At 20.9% G+C, this 22,186-nt stretch overlaps 7 protein-coding genes across 7 annotated transcripts; all 7 read right to left on the minus strand. All coding sequences in view use genetic code 6, as the record gives it.

Moving 5' to 3' along the window:
- Nucleotides 1-187: 187 nt before the first annotated feature.
- On the minus strand, nucleotides 188-2,846 carry TTHERM_000398138 (transmembrane protein, putative; the record flags this gene model as incomplete). The annotated part of the gene is made up of 2 exons (XM_012797205.1): nucleotides 188-1,870; nucleotides 2,025-2,846. 2 exons carry the CDS (start codon nucleotides 2,844-2,846, stop codon nucleotides 188-190), a joined length of 2,505 nt encoding a protein of 834 aa, XP_012652659.1.
- Nucleotides 2,847-4,614: 1,768 nt separating this feature from the next.
- On the minus strand, nucleotides 4,615-5,568 carry TTHERM_000398139 (small GTP-binding domain protein; the record flags this gene model as incomplete). The annotated part of the gene is made up of 1 exon (XM_012797206.1): nucleotides 4,615-5,568. The coding sequence occupies exon 1, from the start codon at nucleotides 5,434-5,436 to the stop codon at nucleotides 4,615-4,617; it is 822 nt and encodes a 273-aa protein (XP_012652660.1). The 5' UTR covers nucleotides 5,437-5,568.
- Nucleotides 5,569-6,416: 848 nt separating this feature from the next.
- On the minus strand, nucleotides 6,417-7,325 carry TTHERM_000398140 (small GTP-binding domain protein; the record flags this gene model as incomplete). Its single annotated transcript, XM_012797207.1, has 1 exon — nucleotides 6,417-7,325. The coding sequence occupies one exon, from the start codon at nucleotides 7,323-7,325 to the stop codon at nucleotides 6,417-6,419; it is 909 nt and encodes a 302-aa protein (XP_012652661.1).
- Nucleotides 7,326-7,805: 480 nt separating this feature from the next.
- On the minus strand, nucleotides 7,806-10,465 carry TTHERM_00398141 (transmembrane protein, putative; the record flags this gene model as incomplete). The annotated part of the gene is made up of 2 exons (XM_001470707.2): nucleotides 7,806-9,491; nucleotides 9,644-10,465. 2 exons carry the CDS (start codon nucleotides 10,463-10,465, stop codon nucleotides 7,806-7,808), a joined length of 2,508 nt encoding a protein of 835 aa, XP_001470757.2.
- A 1,665-nt stretch (nucleotides 10,466-12,130) lies between these two features.
- On the minus strand, nucleotides 12,131-14,836 carry TTHERM_00399150 (small GTP-binding domain protein; the record flags this gene model as incomplete). The annotated part of the gene is made up of 2 exons (XM_001013991.3): nucleotides 12,131-13,735; nucleotides 14,018-14,836. The coding sequence occupies 2 exons, from the start codon at nucleotides 14,834-14,836 to the stop codon at nucleotides 12,131-12,133; spliced, it is 2,424 nt and encodes an 807-aa protein (XP_001013991.2).
- A 1,339-nt stretch (nucleotides 14,837-16,175) lies between these two features.
- On the minus strand, nucleotides 16,176-18,858 carry TTHERM_000399159 (small GTP-binding domain protein; the record flags this gene model as incomplete). Its single annotated transcript, XM_012797208.1, has 2 exons — nucleotides 16,176-17,771; nucleotides 18,040-18,858. 2 exons carry the CDS (start codon nucleotides 18,856-18,858, stop codon nucleotides 16,176-16,178), a joined length of 2,415 nt encoding a protein of 804 aa, XP_012652662.1.
- A 441-nt stretch (nucleotides 18,859-19,299) lies between these two features.
- TTHERM_00399160 (small GTP-binding domain protein) lies at nucleotides 19,300-21,796 on the minus strand (the record flags this gene model as incomplete). The annotated part of the gene is made up of 2 exons (XM_001013992.2): nucleotides 19,300-20,862; nucleotides 21,038-21,796. 2 exons carry the CDS (start codon nucleotides 21,794-21,796, stop codon nucleotides 19,300-19,302), a joined length of 2,322 nt encoding a protein of 773 aa, XP_001013992.2.
- Between the last annotated feature and the right edge of the window lie 390 nt (nucleotides 21,797-22,186).

The following is a 22,186-nucleotide window of genomic DNA, read 5'->3' on the forward strand; positions in this document are numbered from 1 at the left end:
AGAGTTGTCTAATTTTTATTTCTTAAATTAATTATTTTGAGATATAAATGTTTGTTATATACTAATCAATATTATGAAAAAATTTTTGCTTTAAAACATAAATTAAACATACATACTTAAATATAAAGATTTTATTATTTTTTAAATAGAAAAATCACTTTTAATATTACAAATATTTATATATTATTCATTTAAATTTTCTTCTTATAGATAAAATTTATTGAGGTAAAATATTATTTTATTTTTCTTGAGGGATTTCCTGTTAATCACTGTTAGATGATTCCTACAATTAGTCTTTTTGAATTTAATTTTGATCCACTTTTGTTTAGTTGTTTTCGTTTTATTATAATTCTTGAAGTTTAGTTACTTGGAGGTTTTATTATTCAAATATTTTAGATTCGTCCTAATTACAATTGTTAATATCAAATTCAATATTTTGAGGTTCTTTGATATTAGATGAAAACTACATAATTTATTATTCATTTATCAGAGAAGGTGACTAAACTATAGTCAAATCTATAATTTACTAATGTTACTGTTATTATTGTGTGTTTGTATTTGTATTGGTATTAGTGTAGTTCTAATTTTATGCTTCAAAAATTTATATTAAATTTTGATCAAGCATATCTATCAACTTTTCATCTAATTCAGAGAAATTATCTTTACTTAAAATATTTTTGTAAGCTTCAAAGGCATCTTTAGCTTTTTACAATTCAGATCTGTTGTCCTGATACAATAAATTAATTTCTTAATTTTTTTAATTGCTGTGATTTAAATCTTTATTTAAGGCTAAATCTAAATGGATCGTTGGTTTAGGTAGATAATCTAATAATTTTATTTGATTCTGATCTAAAAGCAATCTCTTTAATTTTTCGACCTCAATCAGCCTTTTTAATATTGAAAAAATATCCAGATTCTGGTATAATTTTTCGATGCTGTAGTCAATTACTTGCTTTTTCTTTCTCAGTCTTCCACAAGGGAAAATTAAGGATACAAAATATTCGAAAACACTCATTTTCATACTATTTGTTTCCTTTTTCATAAGTTTATCAAATTGTTTTTCAACTACTTTTTATATTTTTTATTGATTTTTCTATTTTTAAATGAACAATTTTTAATATGAGCTTTTGCGAATTCCCAAATTTGTAGGATTTAAAGCATTGCTTATTGTCTCTTTTTCTAAATCTTCATGCAATATTTTATTTAATGTTTATTTATCATCTCTCGTTTGTTTTTCATCATTATCCTCTAAAATAGTTCTGATGCTATGTAATGATTATATATGTTTACTTTTATATATATTTTTGGGCAAATTTTTATCTGATTAATTTTTTTTTATTTGGCCACTACCAAAACGAGTTCTGTTTGTATTGTTGGAGTCTGTTCTTTACTTTTGTATATTAAATTTTGATGTATCTGTTGAATTATGATATTTTTCTGATTCCTGTTTTAAAGTTAAATTAGATTCTGAATCTTTTTTAAGATTTAACTAGACATTAGAATCAACTTAATAAAAATTTGTTTTTTTGCTTCTATTTGTAAATTATATTGATTAAGGTAAAATATTCATTTTTTTTTGACTCATAAATGATGATTTTTTTAAATCATTTCTAATATTTTAGTTGGTTTATTTTTTATCAGAAGATTCTTCATAGTTGAATAACTAATTGATTATGCTTTAATTTAATTGTAGCTAAGACACTTTATAGGTAATTAGAAATCCTATAGTCATTAAACTTTAAGAAAAACCACCTATATCTGATAATATTCCCATAAAATTCTTATAAGACCTATTGTAGACACTTTCTTTCTATTTTTCAAATCTGAATTTGACACTTATGAAATAATCTTGGAAATTAGGAGGATAAACCTATTGATTTAATAGAAAATTATGGATTACAATTAATTTTTATCAAGATATTTTTAAATTTAGTTGGATTTTATAAAAATAAAAAATAAAAATTTGAGAATTTTAAAGATTGATTTTTAATTTATAAACAAAAATTGAGTCATGGAATTTTTACAGTGTCTTCATAGAAACTGAAAGAAGGAAATCTCTATGTAATTATGTCTGAACCAAACCAACCAAAATCACTGTAAACGTAATTATTTCTGATATATACATTTACATCTTTCGGCATCAGATTACTGGTAGGCCAATACATATCTCTTGAATACATCTTGAAAGGGTATTCTTTTTCTGAAGGATCTACAAAAGCATCAGAAAGTTATAAACCGAAACTTGATTTAAGTAAATAGTTATTGAGTTATTCTGCAGATTTACAATTTTTCTAACAAGGCTAAACCTTTAATTCAATATAAGAATACTATTAAGATTAAAAATCTCCTTAAATAGCTAAAACACTTTCAGGTGAAAGGCAATACATGTTAGTATAGTTAAGAAGTAGATAATAATTCTTATTATTTGGATTTTTAAAGTTTTCAATTGTACAAGGTTGTATTTTTAGGTCTTGTTACTTCCATAATATATCATTTTATTAAGTAGTTTAGTTAAATATTAGTAATTTTTACTTCCATTAAGCTTTTATGTTGTAAATACCTTCATCTATATAATATTCATTATTATATGGATTCTCCATCCCAAAAGCCATCGGAAAGGTTTCACTTGTTGCATAAAATATATCAGGATCGTTAACCTGTCTTTCACTAAAAATTACTTAAGGGTTTTCTCTAAGGATGACAGATAAAATTATCTAAGTTAAGCGAAAAAGAATTAAGCCTATTATGAAAAGACTAACTATAGACCCAATTTTGGATTAGTACGATTGGTTTCCTTAAAATCTTAAATTGATCTTACTTCCAAAAAGATCGATTCTTTAGAACATATTTTACTTCAAACTGTTTGTCTTGATTTTGTTTTTTAGATTTGTATTTTTAATAACTTGATTTAATATTTTTAATTTAATTTTAAGTTCGTTTTATCCCCTAATTTAGTGAATTCTTTTTTAATGTTAAAAGTAATTGTTGTTTAGAATTCAAAGATTTAGCTGAGTTAATCTTCCTAAATCTAAATGGATTTATTTTTTTATAGTGAAATATATTGATAACTCTGTAAACCAACCATTATTATTTCTAGTAAAAAATTAAGAATTTTTTAAACGGAAATTTAAATCTTTGATAAATATTTAGTTAAAAAATACAATTAGTTTATAAGTAAGTAAGAAGGATAATAAATACAATGTTTTTTTTATGTATTTGATATTTGCTAAAAATAAATTTAAAATTTTTTTAGCGCATTTTTATAACATATTTTCATTATTTATTCTAAATTTAAAGTAGATAAGTATTTACTCTCTTAAGATATTTTAATATTAGTTATTTTTTAAATGTAAAAATATTTTTAATTTATTTCATCATATTTCAGTAATAATGAGAAAAATTATATGAAACTCAAATATTAAAAGAAATATTCAATTAATTTAGGATATTTATTTTAAATTATTATTAGTTTAAAATACAATTAACGTAAAAATATTTTGAAAACATTTGAATCCATCAACCAAAATTATATTTAGGCTAATTTCAAATAATACATAAAATTAATTAGGTAAATATAATTATAGTTAATGTAACAAAGAAAAGTGACTAAAATTATTAAAAATATATAGTAATAATTAATACCACATAGAAATCTCTTTATAAAAAATATTAAAAATTAAAAACTACAGATAAAGTCTAAGCTATTTTAATAAATTTGATTATATGAAAAGTAAGTGCAATAATGATAATAACTTAATTTAATATATCTATATAATATGAATATAAATGTAATGTAAATTGTATTTTTATGATGTAAACTAAAATATTCCAAATAAAAAAAATCCAATATTGTTTTTAATGCAAAAATATTTTATTATTTTAATATAATCACGTATTTTTCTTAACGAAGGCTACTTACTACCTATTAGTTAAAAAATTATCAAAAATATATTTTTATTTATCGATCTCCTGAATGTAGATGGTTTTGTTAAATGTGAATTGAATTAATTAATGCTTAAATATGTCAATCTAAGTAAAATTTAGAGTGAATTTAAATTATATTCAATAGTAGTGACAATTTTATTAATTTATTACAAATCTTGGCAATAAATACAACAAGTTTAAATTCAAAAGTGTGATAAAAGACCTTATATATTTTCACATTACTTTATTCTGATAATAAATTTTGTAACAATTCACAATTATTTTGAGTAAATTAGAATAATATTGCTCTTCATAACTTTAGGAGCATTAATATCATTCGTATTTATTTATTTATTATATATTTTATAAATAATAAGTTAAATAAAATATCGTCCAATTATATTTTTACTTTTTAGAGAACACTGAAGCCGTTTTAATGTACTTAAAGGAAAATATATACATTCATGAATTCACATCAAATATTACTAAATAATTAAATTTTAAGGAATATTTTATTTCAGCTATTAAATAAAATTAATTTTTTAGTAAATATCATAACTTAGTGTAAAAAATCATAATAACTTTCACTATTTTTAAATAAAATTGAAATAATTTTTAATTCATTTATATTTTAATCTAATTTAATATATATTTAAAAATAAAATAATACAAATTTTAAGAAATTAGCTTTCATTTTTAAGTTATTTTATAATTTTCCAATTGATTTTATAAATTATTGTAAAAATTTTCTTATGCTACTTCAACTTCTTTTTCGCTATTAATGGTGCAGTTCTAATGTAAAGTAAATTTATCATTTTTTATTCTACTATTCCTGTTATTATTGATTTATTTTTAATCAGAAAACTATACATTTTGAATTTCTAACTATTTAGAATCATTATGCCTCTTCATAAAAAAATTATTAGAATCTTAATGATAAATTATTTCAGATGATATATTATCTAAGTTTTTTAATTTTTAATTTTAAAAATTGGAGACAGGTGAAAAATTATATGAGTGCTATTGTGATTACTAATTAGATTTAGTATGTTAATGCTAAGGGCTAGAATTTTCGTTTTGAGCTTCAAAAATTTGAACTAAATTTTAGTCTAGCATATCAATTAGTTTTTAGTCTAGTAAAGAAAAATTTTTTTTATTTTAAATTTTTTTATAAGCTTCAAATGCATCTTTAGCCTTTTACATTTCAGATCTATTATCTTAATACAGTAAATTTATTTCTTTATTTTTGTAAATATTTTCTGTAGATTATTTGTTTAAAACTAGATCCAAATGTATTGTTGGTTTAGGTAAATAGTCTAACAGCTTTATTTAATCTGGATCTAAAAGCAGTCTCTTTAGCTTTTCAACTTCTAGAAGTTTCTTTAAAATTTGTAAAATATCCAAATTTTGATAAAGCTTGTCCATGCTATATTAAATTATTTTTTTCTTTTATTTGAGCTTGCCAAAAGGACAAAAATAAGATAAAAAATACTACCAAAGACTCATTTTCATGCTCTTTGTTTATTAATTAAAAAGTTTTGAAAATTATTTTTCAACTTTTTTCTGATATTTCTTTGGGCTGTTTGTTTATTTACTTAGTAAATTAGAGTTATTTTTTAATTTGGTGCTTTGAGATATACTTTATTAATCATAAATTTCATCCTATAAATATTTATTTAAAATTGACTTACTGCGTATATTTTTACCTTATTAATTAAGTTGCTTTCCGCTACTTTCTAATTAAGACCCTATTTGTTTAATAATTAAATGCTTTTATTTCATAAAACTAGGAGCTTATGAAGCATATTTTTCATTTGATTATTATTTTTGACTTGATTTTTTTAATTTTTCTTACTTAAATGAATGTGAATCAATAGAAATATTACTATTATTTTAGTAGTTAAATTTATTTTTTTAAAATATCTCTTAATTAAAACTATTTTTAGTATTTTAATTTAAATTTATCTCTTATACTTAATATTCCTTTGGAGATTATTAGATTTGTTATTTTTGATCCTATTATTTTTCAGACTTAAATTCTTAAAATTATTTTTAAAAATTGTTTTGTGTTTCTGATTCCTCATAGTTGAATATCTAATTGATAATGCTTTAATTTAATTGTAATTAAGAGATTTTACTGCAGATTAAATACCCTATAACTAAAAGGCTCTACGCAAATCCACCAATTTGAGATATAATTCCAATAAAATCCAAATAAGACCTTTTATAAACATTTTCCTATTATTTTTCTAATCTAAATATTACACTAAGAAAATAATCATCAGATTACTAACTTGGAAGTACCTTTATTTATCAGAATATTAAGTTTATTAAAATATTTTTAATTTTTAATTGATATTAAATAATTAAAAAAATTTTTAATTACCATATTTTTTCAATTTAATTGTAAAAATATTAATAATAAACGAGAGGGGGCTATCACTTTTTTAAATGGTTTTTAAAAATTTTTTATTCAAACAAATAAAAAATAATCAAGGGATTAAGGTATATTTTGACATTAAAAATAATTAAATTAACTTTAAAAATAGAGAATTCATTAAGTTTTAGTAAAAATTTGTTACATCAATATCTTAATGACTATATGAAGGGAACTTTTAAGTTATTGTATCAGAAAAAAACCAACCAAAATCACTGTAGACATAATTATTTCTAATATATATTCTAACATCTTTCTATTGTTATGAGCTAATAGGCCAAAACATGTCTCTTGAATACATTTAAAAAGGATTATCTTTGTTAGTAATATCCACATAAGCATCTGAAAGCTAAAGCCCAACATAATTTTTTTGTAAGTATTAGTTGATTATATCCTCAGATTTACAGTTTATTTAGCATTTATGAAACTTAATTGTTGCGTATGAGAATATTAGAGATGGAAAATCACCTTAGATATCTAGTTAAAAGTCTGGAGAAAAGCAATACATATTTTTATAATCAAGATTTAAATAATATTTGGCATTATCAGGATTTTAGAAGTTATCTATTGTACATGGTTAAACTTTGATATTGGAAATATTCTAAACAATATCATATTTTTAAGAAGTATTATTAAAAATTTAAATTCTATAGTACATTTCTGCTGAGACAGTATATATTTGTTCATCAATAAAATACTAACTATCCAAATTCTCAAGTGCAAAGGCCATAGGAAATGATTTGCTAGTTGCTACAAAAAGAGATGGGTTATCAACTTGCCTCTAAGTCTAAATTATGAAAGGGTTCTTTCTACTAATTACTGATAAAAGGATAGTAATAAAACGAAAACTTATGAATACAATAATTAAAATGGTAATAATAGATCCTATTTAAGATTTATATGTTGGTTCTCTATTAAATCTTAACTAGATTTAACTTCCAAAAAAATCTAATTTCTTCAACATTAATATTACTAGTTTGCTTCTACTTTTAATTATTATTGATCAGATAACGAATTGAATTATTTATCAATAAAAATAACAAACAAAACTAAATAAAAAAACAGATTCTACCATAGAAAAATATTTAAAATAAAAATAATAAATAATTTATATCACTCCTAATTAACTAAGACTTAATTTTATTTATGATACAGCAAAATATTGTTTGAATGGTTTTTAATTTATACCATATTTTTTTTTATTTTGAAAATTTTCATTAAAAGTTCTTAAAAATATTAAAAATAAAAAATCAAATTTACTAATAAAAAATATTTTTATAAATAGCTGTTAATTATTTTGAGATGCTAAAGTTTGTTATAAACTAATCGATATTATGAAAAAAATTAATTTTAAAATATAAATTAAAATTTATGCATAAATTTAAAGATATTATTTTTTTAATAGAAAAATGATTTTTAATATTACAAATTCTGAATTATTTATTCATTTAAAATTTTTTATTTAAGAAAAATTTTATTTAGGTAAAATATTATTTTGTATTTCTTGAGGGATTTCCTGTTAATCACTGTTAGATGATTCTTACAATTAGTCTTCTTCAATTTAATTTTTATTTACTTCTTTTTAATTTTTTTCATTTTATTTTAATTCTTGAAGTTTAGTTACTTGGAGGTTTTATTATTCAAATATTTTAGATTCGTCCTAATTACAATTGTTAATATCAAATTCAATATTTTGAGGTTCTTTGATATTATTAGATGAAAATTACAAAATTTATTATTCATTAATTAGAGAAGGACTTTGAACAATAGTAAAATCTATAATTTACTAATGTTACTGTTATTATTGTGTGTTTGTATTTGTATTGGTATTAGTGTAGTTCTAATTCTAAGCTTCAAAAATTTATATTAAATTTTGATCAAGCATATCTATCAACTTTTCATCTAATTCAGAGAAATTATCTTTACTTAAAATATTTTTGTAAGCTTCAAAGGCATCTTTAGCTTTTTACAATTCAGATCTGTTGTCCTGATACAATAAATTAATTTCTTAATTTTTTTAATTGCTGTGATTTAAATCTTTATTTAAGGCTAAATCTAAATGGATTGTTGGTTTAGGTAGGTAATCTAATAGTTTTATTTAATTCTGATCTAAAAGTAATCTCTTTAATTTTTCGACCTCAATCAGCCTTTTTAATATTGAAAAAATATCCAGATTCTGGTATAATTTTTCGATGCTGTAGTCAATTACTTGCTTTTTCTTTCTCAGTCTTCCACAAGGGAAAATTAAGGATATAAAATATTCGAAAACACTCATTTTCATACTATTTGTTTCCTTTTTCATAAGTTTATCAAATTGTTTTTCAACTACTTTTTATATTTTTTATTGATTTTTCTATTTTTAAATGAACAATTTTTAATATGAGCTTTTACGAATTCCCAAATTTGTAGGATTTAAAGTATTGCTTATTGTCTCTTTTTCTAAATCTTCATGCAATATTTTATTTAATGTTTATTTATCATCTTTTGTTTATTTTTGATCATTATCCTCTAAAATAGTCCTGATGCTATTTAATGATTATATATGTTTATTTTTATATTTTTTAATGGGCAAATTTTTATCTGATTAATTTTTTTTTATTTGACCACTACTAAAGCGAATTCTGTTTGTGTTGTTGGAGCCTGCTCTTTACTTTTGAATATTAAATTTTGATGTATCTGTTGAATTATGGTATTTTTCTGATTCCTGTTTTAAAGTTAAATTAGATTCTGAGCCTTTTTTAAGATTTAACTAGACATTAGAATCAACTTAATAAAAATTTGTTTTTTTGCTTCTATTTGTAAATTATATTGATTAAGGTAAAATACTCATTTTTTTTTGACTCATAAATGATGATTTTTTTAAATCATTTCTAATATTTTAGTTGGTTAATGCTTCATCAGAAGATTCTTCATAGTTGAATAACTAATTAATTATGCTTTAATTTAATTGTAGCTAAGACACTTTATAGGTAATTAGAAATCCTATAGTCATTAAACTTTAAGAAAAACCACCTATATCTGATAATATTCCCATAAAATTCTTATAAGACCTATTGTAGACACTTTCTTTCTATTTTTCAAATCTGAATACGATACTTATAAAATAATCTTGAAAATTAGGAGGATAAACCTATTAATTTAATTGGAGATTATGAATTAAATTTTATTTTTATCAAGATATTTTTAAATTTAGTAGGATTTTATAAAAATAAAAAATAAAAGTTTGAGAATTAAAGATTGATTTTAAAATTATAAACAAAAATTAATTCATGGAATTTTTACAGTGTCTTCATAGAAACTGAAAGAAGGAAATCTCTATGTAATTATGTCTGAACCAAACCAACCAAAATCACTGTAAACGTAATTATTTCTGATATATACATTTACATCTTTTGGCATCAGATTACTTGTAGGCCAATACATATCTCTGGAATATATTTTGAAAGGGTATTCTTTCTCTGAAGGATCTACAAAAGCATCAGAAAGTTATAAACCGAAACTTGATTTAAGTAAATAGTCATTGAGTTATTCTGCAGATTTACAATTTTTTTAACACTGCTAAACCTATAATTCTATATAAGAATACTATTAAGATTAAAAGTCTCCTTAAATAGCCAAAACACTTTCAGGGGAAAGGCAATACATGTTAGTATAGTTAAGACGTAGATAATAATTCTTATTAATTGGATTTTTAAAGTTTTCAATTGTACAAGGTTGTATTTTTAGGTCTTGTTACTTCCATAATATATCATTTTATTAAGTAGTTTAGTTAAATATTAGTAATTTTTACTTCCATTAAGCTTTTACGTTGTATATACCTTCATCTATATAATATTCACTATTATATGGATCCTCCATCCCAAAAGCCATCGGAAAGGTTTCACTTGTTGCATAAAATATATCAGGATCGTTAACCTGTCTTTCACTATAAATTACCTAAGGGTTTTCTCTAAGGATGACAGATAAAATTATCTAAGTTAAGCGAAAAAGAATTAAGCCTATTATGATAAGACTAACTATAGACCCAATTTTGGATTAGTATGATTGGTTTCCTTAAAATCTTAAATTGATCTTACTTCCAAAAAGATCGATTCTTTAGAACATATTTTACTTCAAAATGTTTGTCCTGATTTTATTTTTTAGATTTGTATTTTTAATTACTTGATTATTATTTTTAATTTAATTTTAAGTTCGATTTATCCCCTAATTTATTGAAGTCTTTTTTAATGATAAAAGCAATTGTTGTTTAGAATTCAAAGATTTAGCTGAATTAATCTTCGTAATTCTAAATGGATCAATTTTTTCCTAGTGAAATATATTGATAACTCTGTAAACCATTATAATTTCTAGTAAAAAAGTAAGAATTTTTTAAACGGAAATTTAAATCGTTGATAAAAATTAAGTTAAAAAATACAATTAGTTTATAAGTAAGTGAGAAAAAAAATAAATACGATATTTTTTTATGTTTTTGATATTTGCTAAAAATATATTTTAAATTTTTAGCACTTTGTTTTTACATCTTTTCATTATTTATTCTAAATTTAAAGTAGAAAAGTATTCGCTCTTGAGATTTTTAATATTTAGTTATTTTTTAAATGTAAAAATATTTTAATCAATTTCATCACATTTCATTAATAATGAGAAAATTTTATTATTCTTAAATATTAAAAGAAATATTCAATTAATTTAGGATATTTATTTAAGATAAATATTAGTTTCAAAATATAATTTTGAAATTACAACTAAGTATATTTTGAAAAAGTTTAAATCCATTAAACAAAATTTTATTTAGGCTAATTTCAAATAATACATAAAATTAATTGGATAAATGCAATTATAATTAATGTAACAAAAAAAATTGACTAAATTTTTAAAAAATATATAGTAATAATTAATACATATTGAAAATTAAGTTTAATGGTAATAACTTAATTTAATATATCTAAATAATATGAATATAAATGTAATGTAAATTAAATTTTTATGATGTAAACTAAAATATTCCAAATAAATAAGAATCCAATATTGTATTTAATGTAAAAATAAATTATGATTTTAATATTATGAGCTTTTTTCTTAATAAAAGTTACTACCTATTTGTTAAAAAATTATCAAAAATATATTTTTATTTATCAATCTCCTGAATGTAAATGGTTTTGTTAAATGTGAATTGAATTAATTAATACTTAAATATGCCTAAAATAAGTAAAATTTAGAGTGGATTTAAATTATATTAAATAGTAGTGACAATTTTATTAATTTATTACAATTTTTGGCAATAAATACAACAAGTTTAAATTCAAAAGTGTGATAAAAGAGCTTACAGGTTTTCACATTAGTTTATTTTAATAATAAATTTTGTAACTATTCGAAATTATTTTGAGTAAATTTAAAATAATATTGCTCTTCATAACTTTAGGAGCATTAATATTATTCATATTTATATATAATACATTTTATAAATAATAAGGTGATAGTTAAATAAAACATCTTCTAAGTATATTTTCTACTTTTTAGAGAATACTGAAGCAATTTTAATAATCTAACGCAAAATTTATATTTTCATGTATTCATATAAAAAATAAATAAATAATTAAACTGTAAGGAATATTTTATTTCAACTATTAAGTAAAATTAATTATTTAGTAATAAATACCGTAACTTTGTGTAAATAAATATAATAACTTTCACTATTTTTAAATAAAACTGAAATAATAATTCATTCATATATTTAAAAATAAAATAATACAAATCTTAAGAAATTAACTTTCATTTTTAAGTTATTTCATAATTTTCCAATTGATTTTATAAATTATTGTAAAAATTTTCTTATGCTACTTCAACTTCTTGTTCGCTATTACTGGTATAGTTCTAATGCAAAGTAAATATATCATTTTTTATTACGCTATTCCTGTTATTATTGATAGATTATTAATAAGAAAACTATAAATTTTGATTTTCTAATTATTTAGAATCATCATACTAGTTCATAAAACAATTATTAGCATCTTAATGTTAAATTGCTTCAGATGATACGTTATCTAAGTTTTTAAATTTTTCATTTTAAAAATTGAAGAGGGGTGTAAAACTAAATGACTGCTATTGCGATTACTAATTAGATTTATTATGCTAATTTTAAGAGATAGAATTTTCGTTTTGAGCTTCAAAAATTTGGACTAAATTTTAGTCCAGCATATCAATTAGTTTTTAGTCTAGTAAAGAAAAATTTTTTTTATTTTAAATTTTTTTATAAGCTTCAAATGCATCTTTAGCCTTTTACATTTCAGATCTATTATCTTAATAGAGTAAATTAACTTCTTTATTTTTGTAAATATTTTCTGTAGATTATTTGTTTAAAACTAGATCCAAATGTATTGTTGGTTTAGGTAAATAGTCTAACAGCTTTATTTAATCTGGATCTAAAAGCAGTCTCTTTAACTTTTCAACTTCTAGAAGTCTTTTTAAAATTTGTAAAATATCCAAATTTTGATAAAGCTTATCGATGCTATATTAAATTATTTTTTTCTTTTATTTGAGCTTGCCAAAAGGACAAAAATAAGATAAAAAATACTACCAAAGGCTCATTTTCATGCAATTTGTTTATTAATTAAAAAGTTTTGAAAATTCTTTTTCAACTTTTTTCTAAACTTTCTATGGGCTGTTAATTTATTTGCTTGGTAAATTCGAGTTATTTTTAAATTATGTGCTTTGAGATATACTTTAATCATAAATTTCATCCTATAAATACTTATTTAAAATTTACTTACCTCCTATATTTTAGCCTGATTAATTATGTTGTTTTTTGCTACTTTCTAATTTAGAGCTTCTTTTTTTAATAATTAATTGCTTTTGTTTCATAAAACTAGGAGCTTATGAATCCTATTTTTCATTTGATTATTATTTTTTACTTTATGCTTTTAATTATTCTTACTTAAATGAATGTGAACCAATAGAAATATTACTATTATTTTAGTAGTTAAATTTATTTTTTTAATATATCTCTTAAATAAAACTATTTTTATTATTTTAATTTAACTCTTATATTTAATATTCATTTGGAGGTTACTAGATTTATTATTTTTGATCCTATTATTTTTCAGAATCTAATTCTTAAAATTATTGTTATAGATTATTTTGTGTCTCTGATTCCTCATAATTGAATATCTAGTTGATAATACTTTAATTTAATTGTAATTAAGAAATTTTACGGCAGATTAAATAACCTATAGCTAAAAGGCTCTATGCAAAGCCACCAATTTGTGATATAATTCCAATAAAATCTAAATAGGACCTTCTATAAACATTTTCCTATTATTTTTCAAATCTAAATGTTACACTAAGTAAATAATCATCAGATTACTGTATAGGAAATACCTTTATTTATCAGAATATTAAATTTATTAATATTTTTTTTATTTTTAATTTATCTTAAATAACTTAAAAATGTTTAATGACCATATTTTCTCAATTTTAATTGTAAAATTATTAATAATAAACGTGAGTGTTAAAATAAGTTGTTTTTTAAATGGCTTTTAAAAAATTTTTAATCGTGCATGTAAAAAATAATCAAGGGATTAAGGTTTATTTTGACATTAAAAATAATTAAATTAAATTTTAAAAATAGAGAATGCATTAAGTTTTAGAAAACATTTTTACATCAATATCTTAATAACTGTAAGAAGGGAACTTTTAAGTTATTATATCAGAAAATAACCAACCAAAATCACTGTAGACATAATTATTTCTAATATAAACTGTAATATCTTTCTATTGCTATGTGCTAATAGGCCAAAACATGTCTCTTGAATACATTTAAAAAGGATTATCTTTGTTAGTAATATCCACATAAGCATCTGAAAGCTAAAGGCCAAAATAATTTTTTTTTAAATATTAGTTTATTACATCCTCAGATTTACAATTTATTTAGCATTTATTAACTTAAAATGTTATGAATGAGAATATTAGAGATGGAAAATCACCTTAAATATCTAGCTAAGAGTCTGGAGAAAAGCAATACATATTTTAATAATCAAGATTTAAATAATATTTGTCATTATCTGGATTTTAGAAGTTATCTTTTGTACATGGTTAAACTTAGATATCGAAAACATTCCAAACAATATCATATTGTTAAGAAGTATTATTAAAAATTTAAATTCTTTACTGTAATTATGCTGAGACAGTATATATTTGTTCATCAATAAAATACTAACTATCCAAATTCTCAAGCGCAAAGGCCATAGGAAATGATTTGCTTGTTACTACAAAAAGAGATGGGTCATCAACTTACCTCTAGGTATAAATAATGAAAGGGTTCTTTCTACTAATTACTGATAAAAGGATAGTAATAAAACGAAAACTTATGAATAAAATAATTAGAATGGTAATTATAGATCCTATTTAAGATTTATATGTTGGCTCTTTATTAAATCTTAACTAAATTTAACTTCCAAAAAAATCTAATTTCTTCAACATTTATATTAATAGCTTGCTTCTACTTTTAATTATTTTTGATTATATAATCAATTGAATTGTTTATCAATAAAATTAACAAACAAACATAAATAAATAATTAAATAAATAAATAAACAAATTCTACCTTAGTTAAATATTTAAAATAAAAATAATAAATAATTTATATCACTCCTAATGAACCAAGACTCAATTTTATTAATAATACAGCAAAATATTGTTTGAATATTTTTTTAATATATACCATATTTTAAAAAATTTTGAAAATGTTAGTTAAAAAGTTCTTAAAAAAAAAAACTATAAACATTTGAATCCATCAACCAAAATTATATTCAGGCTAATTTCAAAAAAAAATAAAATTAATTCGGTAAATATAATTATAATTAATTTAACAAATAAAATTGATTGAAATTATTAAAAATATATCGTAATAATTAATAAACAATAAAATCTCTTTATTAACAATATTTCAAATTAAAAACTACTGATAAAGTCTTAGTTATTTTAATATATGAAAAGTAAGTGCAATGATAATAACTTAATTTAATATATCTAAATAATATGAATATAAATGTAATGTAAATTGTATTTTTATGATGTAAACTAAAATATTCCTAATATATAAGAGTCCAATATTGTTTTTAATGCAAAAATATTTTATGATTTTAATATTATCAGTTTTTTTCTTAATAAAATCTACTTACTACCTATTAGTTAAAAAATTACCAAAAATATATTTTTATTTATCGATTTCCTGAATGTAGATGGCTTTTTTATATGTGAATTGAATTAATTAAAGCTTAAATATGCCTAATGTAAGTAATATTTAGAGTGTATTTAAATTATATTAAATAGTAGTGACAATTTTATTAATTTATTACAATTCTTGGCAATAAATACAAGTTTAAATTCAAAAGTTTGATAAAAGAGCTTATAGGTTTTCACATTAGTTTATTTTAATGGTAAATTTTGTAACTATTAACAATTATTTTAAGTAAATTTAGAATAATATTGCTCTTATTTATAATAAATTTTATAAATAATAAGTTGATAGTTAAATAAAACATCGTCCAAGTATATTTTTACTTTTTAGAGAATACTGAAGCAATTTTAATATTCTAACGCAAAATTTATATTCTCATACATTCATATAAAAAATTACTAACTAATTAAACTGTAAGGAATATTTTATTTCAACTATTAAGTAAAATTAATTATTTAGTAATAAATACCTTAACTTAATGTAAATAAACATAATAGCTTTCACTATTTTAAAATACTGGAAAAATTTTTCATTCATAAATTTCAAAATAAAATAATAAAAATTTTAAGAAATTAGCTTTCATTTTTAAGTTATTTCATAATTTTCCAATTGATTTTATAAATTATTGTAAAAATTTTCTTATGCTACCTCAACTCCTTGCTCGCTATTACTGCTACAGTTCTAATTCAAAGTAAATATCTCATCTTTTATTAAGCTATTCCTGTTATTGTTGATAGATTTTTAATAAGAAGACTATAAATTTTGAATTTCTAACTATTTAGAATCATCATTCAAGTTCATAAAAAAACTAAGAGCATCTTAATGTTAAATTGCTTCAGATGATACATTATTTAAGTTTTTTAATTTTTAATTTTAAAAATTAACGAGAGGAGTTAAACTATATGACTGCTATTACCATTACTAATTAGATTTATTATGCAAAGAGCTAAAATTTTCGTTTTGAGCTTCAAAAATTTGAACTAAATTTTAGTCTAGCATATCAATCAGTTTTTAATCTAGCATAGAGAAATTTTTTTTATTTTAAATTTTTTTATAAGCTTCAAATGCATCTTTAGCCTTTTACATTTCAGATCTATTATCTTAATAGAGTAAATTTATTTCTTTATTTTTGTAAATATTTTCTGTAGATTATTTGTTTAAAACTAGATCTAAATGTATTGTTGGCTTAGGTAAATAGTCTAACAGTTTTATTTAATCTGGATCTAAAAGCAGTCTCTTTAATTTTTCAACTTCTATAAGTCTCTTTAAAATTTGTAAAATATCCAAATTTTGATAAAGCTTATCTATGCTATATTAAATTATTTTTTTCTTTTATTTTAGCTTGCCAAAAGGACAAAAATAAGATAAAAAATACTACCAAATGCTCATTTTCATACAATTTGTTTATTAATTAAAAAGTTTTGAAAATTCTTTTTCAACTTTTTTCTGAACTTTCTATGGGCTGTTTGTTTATTTGCTTGGTAAATTAGAGTTATTTTTTAATTGTGTGCTTTGAGATATACTTTAATCATACATTTCATCCTATAAATATTTATTTAAAATTTACTTGCTGCCTATTTTTTAGATTTATTAATTATGTTGTTTTCCGTTGGTTTCTAATTTAGAGCTTATTTTTTTTATTATTAAATGCTTTTGTTTCATAAAACTAGGAGCTTATGATACCTATTTTTCATTTGATTATTATTTTTGACTTTATGTTTTTAATTTTTCTTACTTAAATGAATGTGAAACAATAGAAATATTACTATTATTTTAGTAGTTAAATTTATTTTTTTAATTTCTTTCTTGACTATAACTATTTTGATTATTTTAATTCTAATTTAGCTCATATGCTAATGGAGATTATTAGTTTTATTATTTTTGGTCCTATTATTTTTCAGACATAAATTCTTAAAATTATTGTTAAGGATTTTCTTGTGTTTCTGATTCTTCATAATTAAATATCTAATTGATAATGCTTTAATTTAATTGTAGTTAAGAAATTTTACGGCAGATTAAATAACCTATAGCTAAAAGGCTCTATGCAAAACCACCAATTTGAGATATAATTCCAATAAAATCTAAATAAGACCTTCGATAAACATTTTCCTATTATTTTTCTAATCTAAATACTACACTAAGTAAATAATCATCAGATTACTAAATAGGAAATACCTTTATTTATCAGAATATTAAATTTATTAAAATATTTTTTTATAAATTTATGTTAAGTAATTAAAAATGTTTTAATTACCATATTTTTCTCAATTTTAATTGTAAAAATATTAATAATAAATGAGAGGGGGCTATCTTATATTTTAAATATTTTTAAAAAAATTTTTTAATCAAACGGACAAAAAATAATAAAGAAATTAAGGTATATTTTGACACTAAAATTAACTTTAAAAATAGAGAATACATTAAGCTTTAGAAAAAAATTTACATCAATATCTTAATAACTGTAAGAAGGGAACTTTTAAGTTATTATGTCAGAAAATAACCAACCAAAATCACTGTAGACATAATTATTTCTAATATAAATTGTAATGTCTTTCTATTGTTATGTGCTAATAGGCCAAAACATGTCTCTTGAATACATTTAAAAAGGGTTTTCTTTTTCAGTAATATCCACATAAGCATCTGAAAGCTAAAGACCAAAATAATTCTTTTATAAGTATTAGTTGATAACATCCTCAGATTTACAATTTATTTAGCATTTATGAACTTTAAAAATAATTTATGAGAATTTTAGAGATGGAAAATCGCCTTAAATATCTAGCTAAGAGTCTGGAGAAAAACAATACATATTTTTATAATCAAGATTTAAATAATATTTGGAATTATCAGGATTTTAGAAGTTATCTTTTGTACATGGTTAAACTTAGATTTCCAAATTTTACCAAATAATATCATATTATTAAGAAGTATTATTAAAATTTTAAATTCTTTACTGTAATTCAGCTGAGACTGTGTATATTTATTCATCAATAAAATATTAACTATCTAAATTCTCAAGTGCAAAGGCCATAGGAAATGATTTGCTAGTTGCTACAAAAAGAGAAGGGTCATCAACTTACCTCTAGGTGTAAATTATGAAAGGGTTCTTTCTACTAAGTACTGATAAAAGGATAGAAAGAAAACGAAAGCTTATGAATGTAATAATTAAAATGGTAATAATAGACCCTATCTAAGATTTGTATGTTGGTTCTTAATTAAATCTTAACTAAATTTAACTTCCAAAAAAATCTAATTTCTTTAACATTTATTTTATTATTTTACTTCTACTTTTAATTATATTTGATTAAATAATCAATTTAATTATTTATCAATAAAATTAATAAACATAAATAAATAAATAAATAAAAAATTTCTACATATTGTTCAGTATTTAAAATAAAAATAGTAAATAACATAGCTAAATGCCTTTTTAAAATCTAGTGAAAATAACTATTTTTTATAAAGGACTTTATTTATCAATAATTTTTTTATAACATGAAAATATTAATAATAAATTTTGTTTTAAATAAAAAAATTATATCCCTCTAAGAAAATTTAGAGCAATTTTTTGATTAATGAAATTTGTTTAATAAATTAAAATAGATTAATTAACATGAAAATTATTTTAAAGGATAAAAATTAAAGTATGTCTCTACCATTAGAATATAATTGACTTAGGGTTGGAATTTAATAATAAAATTCATTTTCAACATATATTATAACTTTATAATTAATCTGGTATGTTGTTACGAAAGTCTTCTTATGCTATTTCACCTTGCTCGCTATCACTATTACAATTTTACTGGAAAGCAAATTCTTAGTTTTCAATGAAACTATCCTTATAATTATTGATTGATTATTACTAAGTAGATTAAAAACGATTAAATTCAAACGGCCTTGGATTATCATATTAGCTAGCAAAAAAATTAGTAGTCTCCTATATTTTAATTGTTTATTATGATTCTTAATCAACATTTTTATTTTTTTCATTTTAAAGCTTCAGAAAAGGAGATGAATTTTATGTTTTTTATTTAATATTATTATTCTATTTATTCTAAATACATCCTAAACTTAAATTATCTTGTTAGGCTTCAAATATTTGAACTAAATTCTAGTCAAGCATTTCAATGATCTTTTTGTCTAGCAAAGTAAAATTTTGTTTATGCTTTATTTTTTTATAAGCTTCAAAAGCATCTCTTGCTTTTTAAATCTCACATCTATTATCTTAATATAGTAAATTAACTTCTTTATTTTTGTAAGCATTCTCAGTTGATTACTTATCTAAAATTAAATCTAAATCAATTGTTGGCTTTGGTAAATAGTCTAACAGTTTTATTTAATCTGGATCTAAAAGCAATCTCTTTAACTTTTCAACTTCGATTAGTCTCTTTAAAATTTGTAAAATATCCAAATTTTAATACAGTTTATCTATGCTATATTAAATAATTTCTTTTTTTTTCTTCAATTTGCCAAAAGGACAAATATAAGATAAAAAATATTCCCAAACACTCATTTTCATGCTGTTTGTTTGTTAATTAAACAGTTTTGTGAACTCTTTTTCTTCTTTTGTATTCATGTTTTATGGAGTCTTGTTTTAATTATTTGGTGAGTTATTATTTGTAATTGAGGAAATACTTTAATTAGGAGTTTCATCCTATAGATATTTATTTAAAATAAATATTCGGCTAAAATTTTAGCTTTCTAAATTATTTTATTTGCTAATTTCTTAATTTGAATTTAGTTTACTAATAAATGTTGGTTTTTTTTTGGAAAAATTAGAAATATTTTAATTAAGTTTTTCTTTTTTTTGTAAATTTCTATTTAAATTTGAAATGGATTGTGAATGAGGACAAATAGATTTGTTGTTAGTGTTTTCTTAGATGCATTAAATAATTTAATTCATCTCTTATTTTTATTCTGAATTGTTGTTTTTATTTTTTAATTAAGTTTAATATTCTAAAGGAGGTTATTAGGTTTGATTATCTTACTTCTATTCGGTTGCTTCTGAAATTTCTTATTATTTGTTATTTTCTATTTGAGATTCCTTATAGCTAAAAATCTAGCTTATAATGTTTTGATTTAATTGCAATTCAGAAACTCTATGGCAGATTAGAAAACCTATAGCAAACAGGGTATTTGCAAAACCACCAATTTATGATATTATACCAAAAAAGTCTAAATAGGATCTTCTATAGACATTTTCTTGCTATTTCTCAAATCTGAATGTGACGCTAAGTAGATAATCACCTTAATTTTATACAGGAAATACCTTTATTTGTAATTAATTTAATAGAGTTCATAAATTTATTTTATTTTTTAATCAAAACTTTACAAATTATTTTAACTTTTTAAATATAAATATTACATTTGTGTTGAAAAAAATTATTTAATTAATTAATAAAACTGCAATAAAATGCTGCATTTTTTTGATAATAAATATTTACATCAATATTTTAAAAGCTGAAAGATGGAAACCTTTGAGTTTTAACATCAGAAAAAAACCATCCAAAATCACTATACACATAATTATTTCTAATGTAAAGGGTGACATCTTTTTATTATTAACTACTAATAGGCCAAAAAATGTCTCTTGAGTACATTTAAAAAGGGTTATCTTTATTTGTAATATCTACATAAGCATCTGAAAATTAAAGACCAAAATAAATCTTTTTTAAGTACTTATCCACTATGTAATCAGATTTACAGTTTGTTTTGCATTTAAAAACTTTTAACATGATTTATGAAAACACAGGAGATGGAAAATCACCCTAAATATCTAGCTAATAGTCAGGAGTAAAGCAATACATATTTTTGTAGTCTAGTTTTAGATAATATTTAGCATTATCAGGATTCTAAAAGTTTTCTGTAGTGCATGGTAAAACTGCAATATTCATCATTTTATAAACAGCATCATATTTCAATGAAGTTTTATTATAAACCTGGAATTTTTACTACAATTATGCTTAAATGGTGTATATTTATTCATCAATAAAAAAGTTATTATTTGAGTCTTCTAATGCAAACGCTAAGGGGAATGTTCTAGCCGTTGCTGTAAAAAGAGAAGGATCATCTACCTGCCTTTCTGTAAATATTAAGGAAGGATTCTCTCTGTAAAATACTGATAAAACTATAGAAATAAACCGAAAACCTATGAAACCTATAATTAAAAGAGTAATTATAGATCCTGCACTTGACTTATACATTGGCTATTTATTGTACCTAAGTTTAATCTAGCTCCCAAAAAAATCTAAATTTCTTAGCATTTAATAAATTGTTGTTTCTTCTACTTAAATTCTTATATTATCAAATAATTAATTAAGGGCTAAAAAATTGTTTAATAAGACTTATTTTTCCTTTTAATTGAGTTTATTTTAAATTTTAGTAATTTTTATTATATAACCTATAGCTTAGCATTTATACTTCTTTAAATTTTTATTTATTTAAAAGTATTACTAAGTCAAAAAAAAATAGTAATATTTTTTAATAATTCTACTAATGAAATTAATTTAAGATAAAATTCAGTAAATAAAAATCTAAAATTAAATCGATTTCATTTTTTTAATGAATAAATAATAATTTAATTTTAAGTTTTT

This window comes from Tetrahymena thermophila (assembly GCF_000189635.1).
Source record: "Tetrahymena thermophila SB210 genomic scaffold scf_8254666, whole genome shotgun sequence".
NCBI lineage: Eukaryota > Ciliophora > Oligohymenophorea > Hymenostomatida > Tetrahymenidae > Tetrahymena > Tetrahymena thermophila.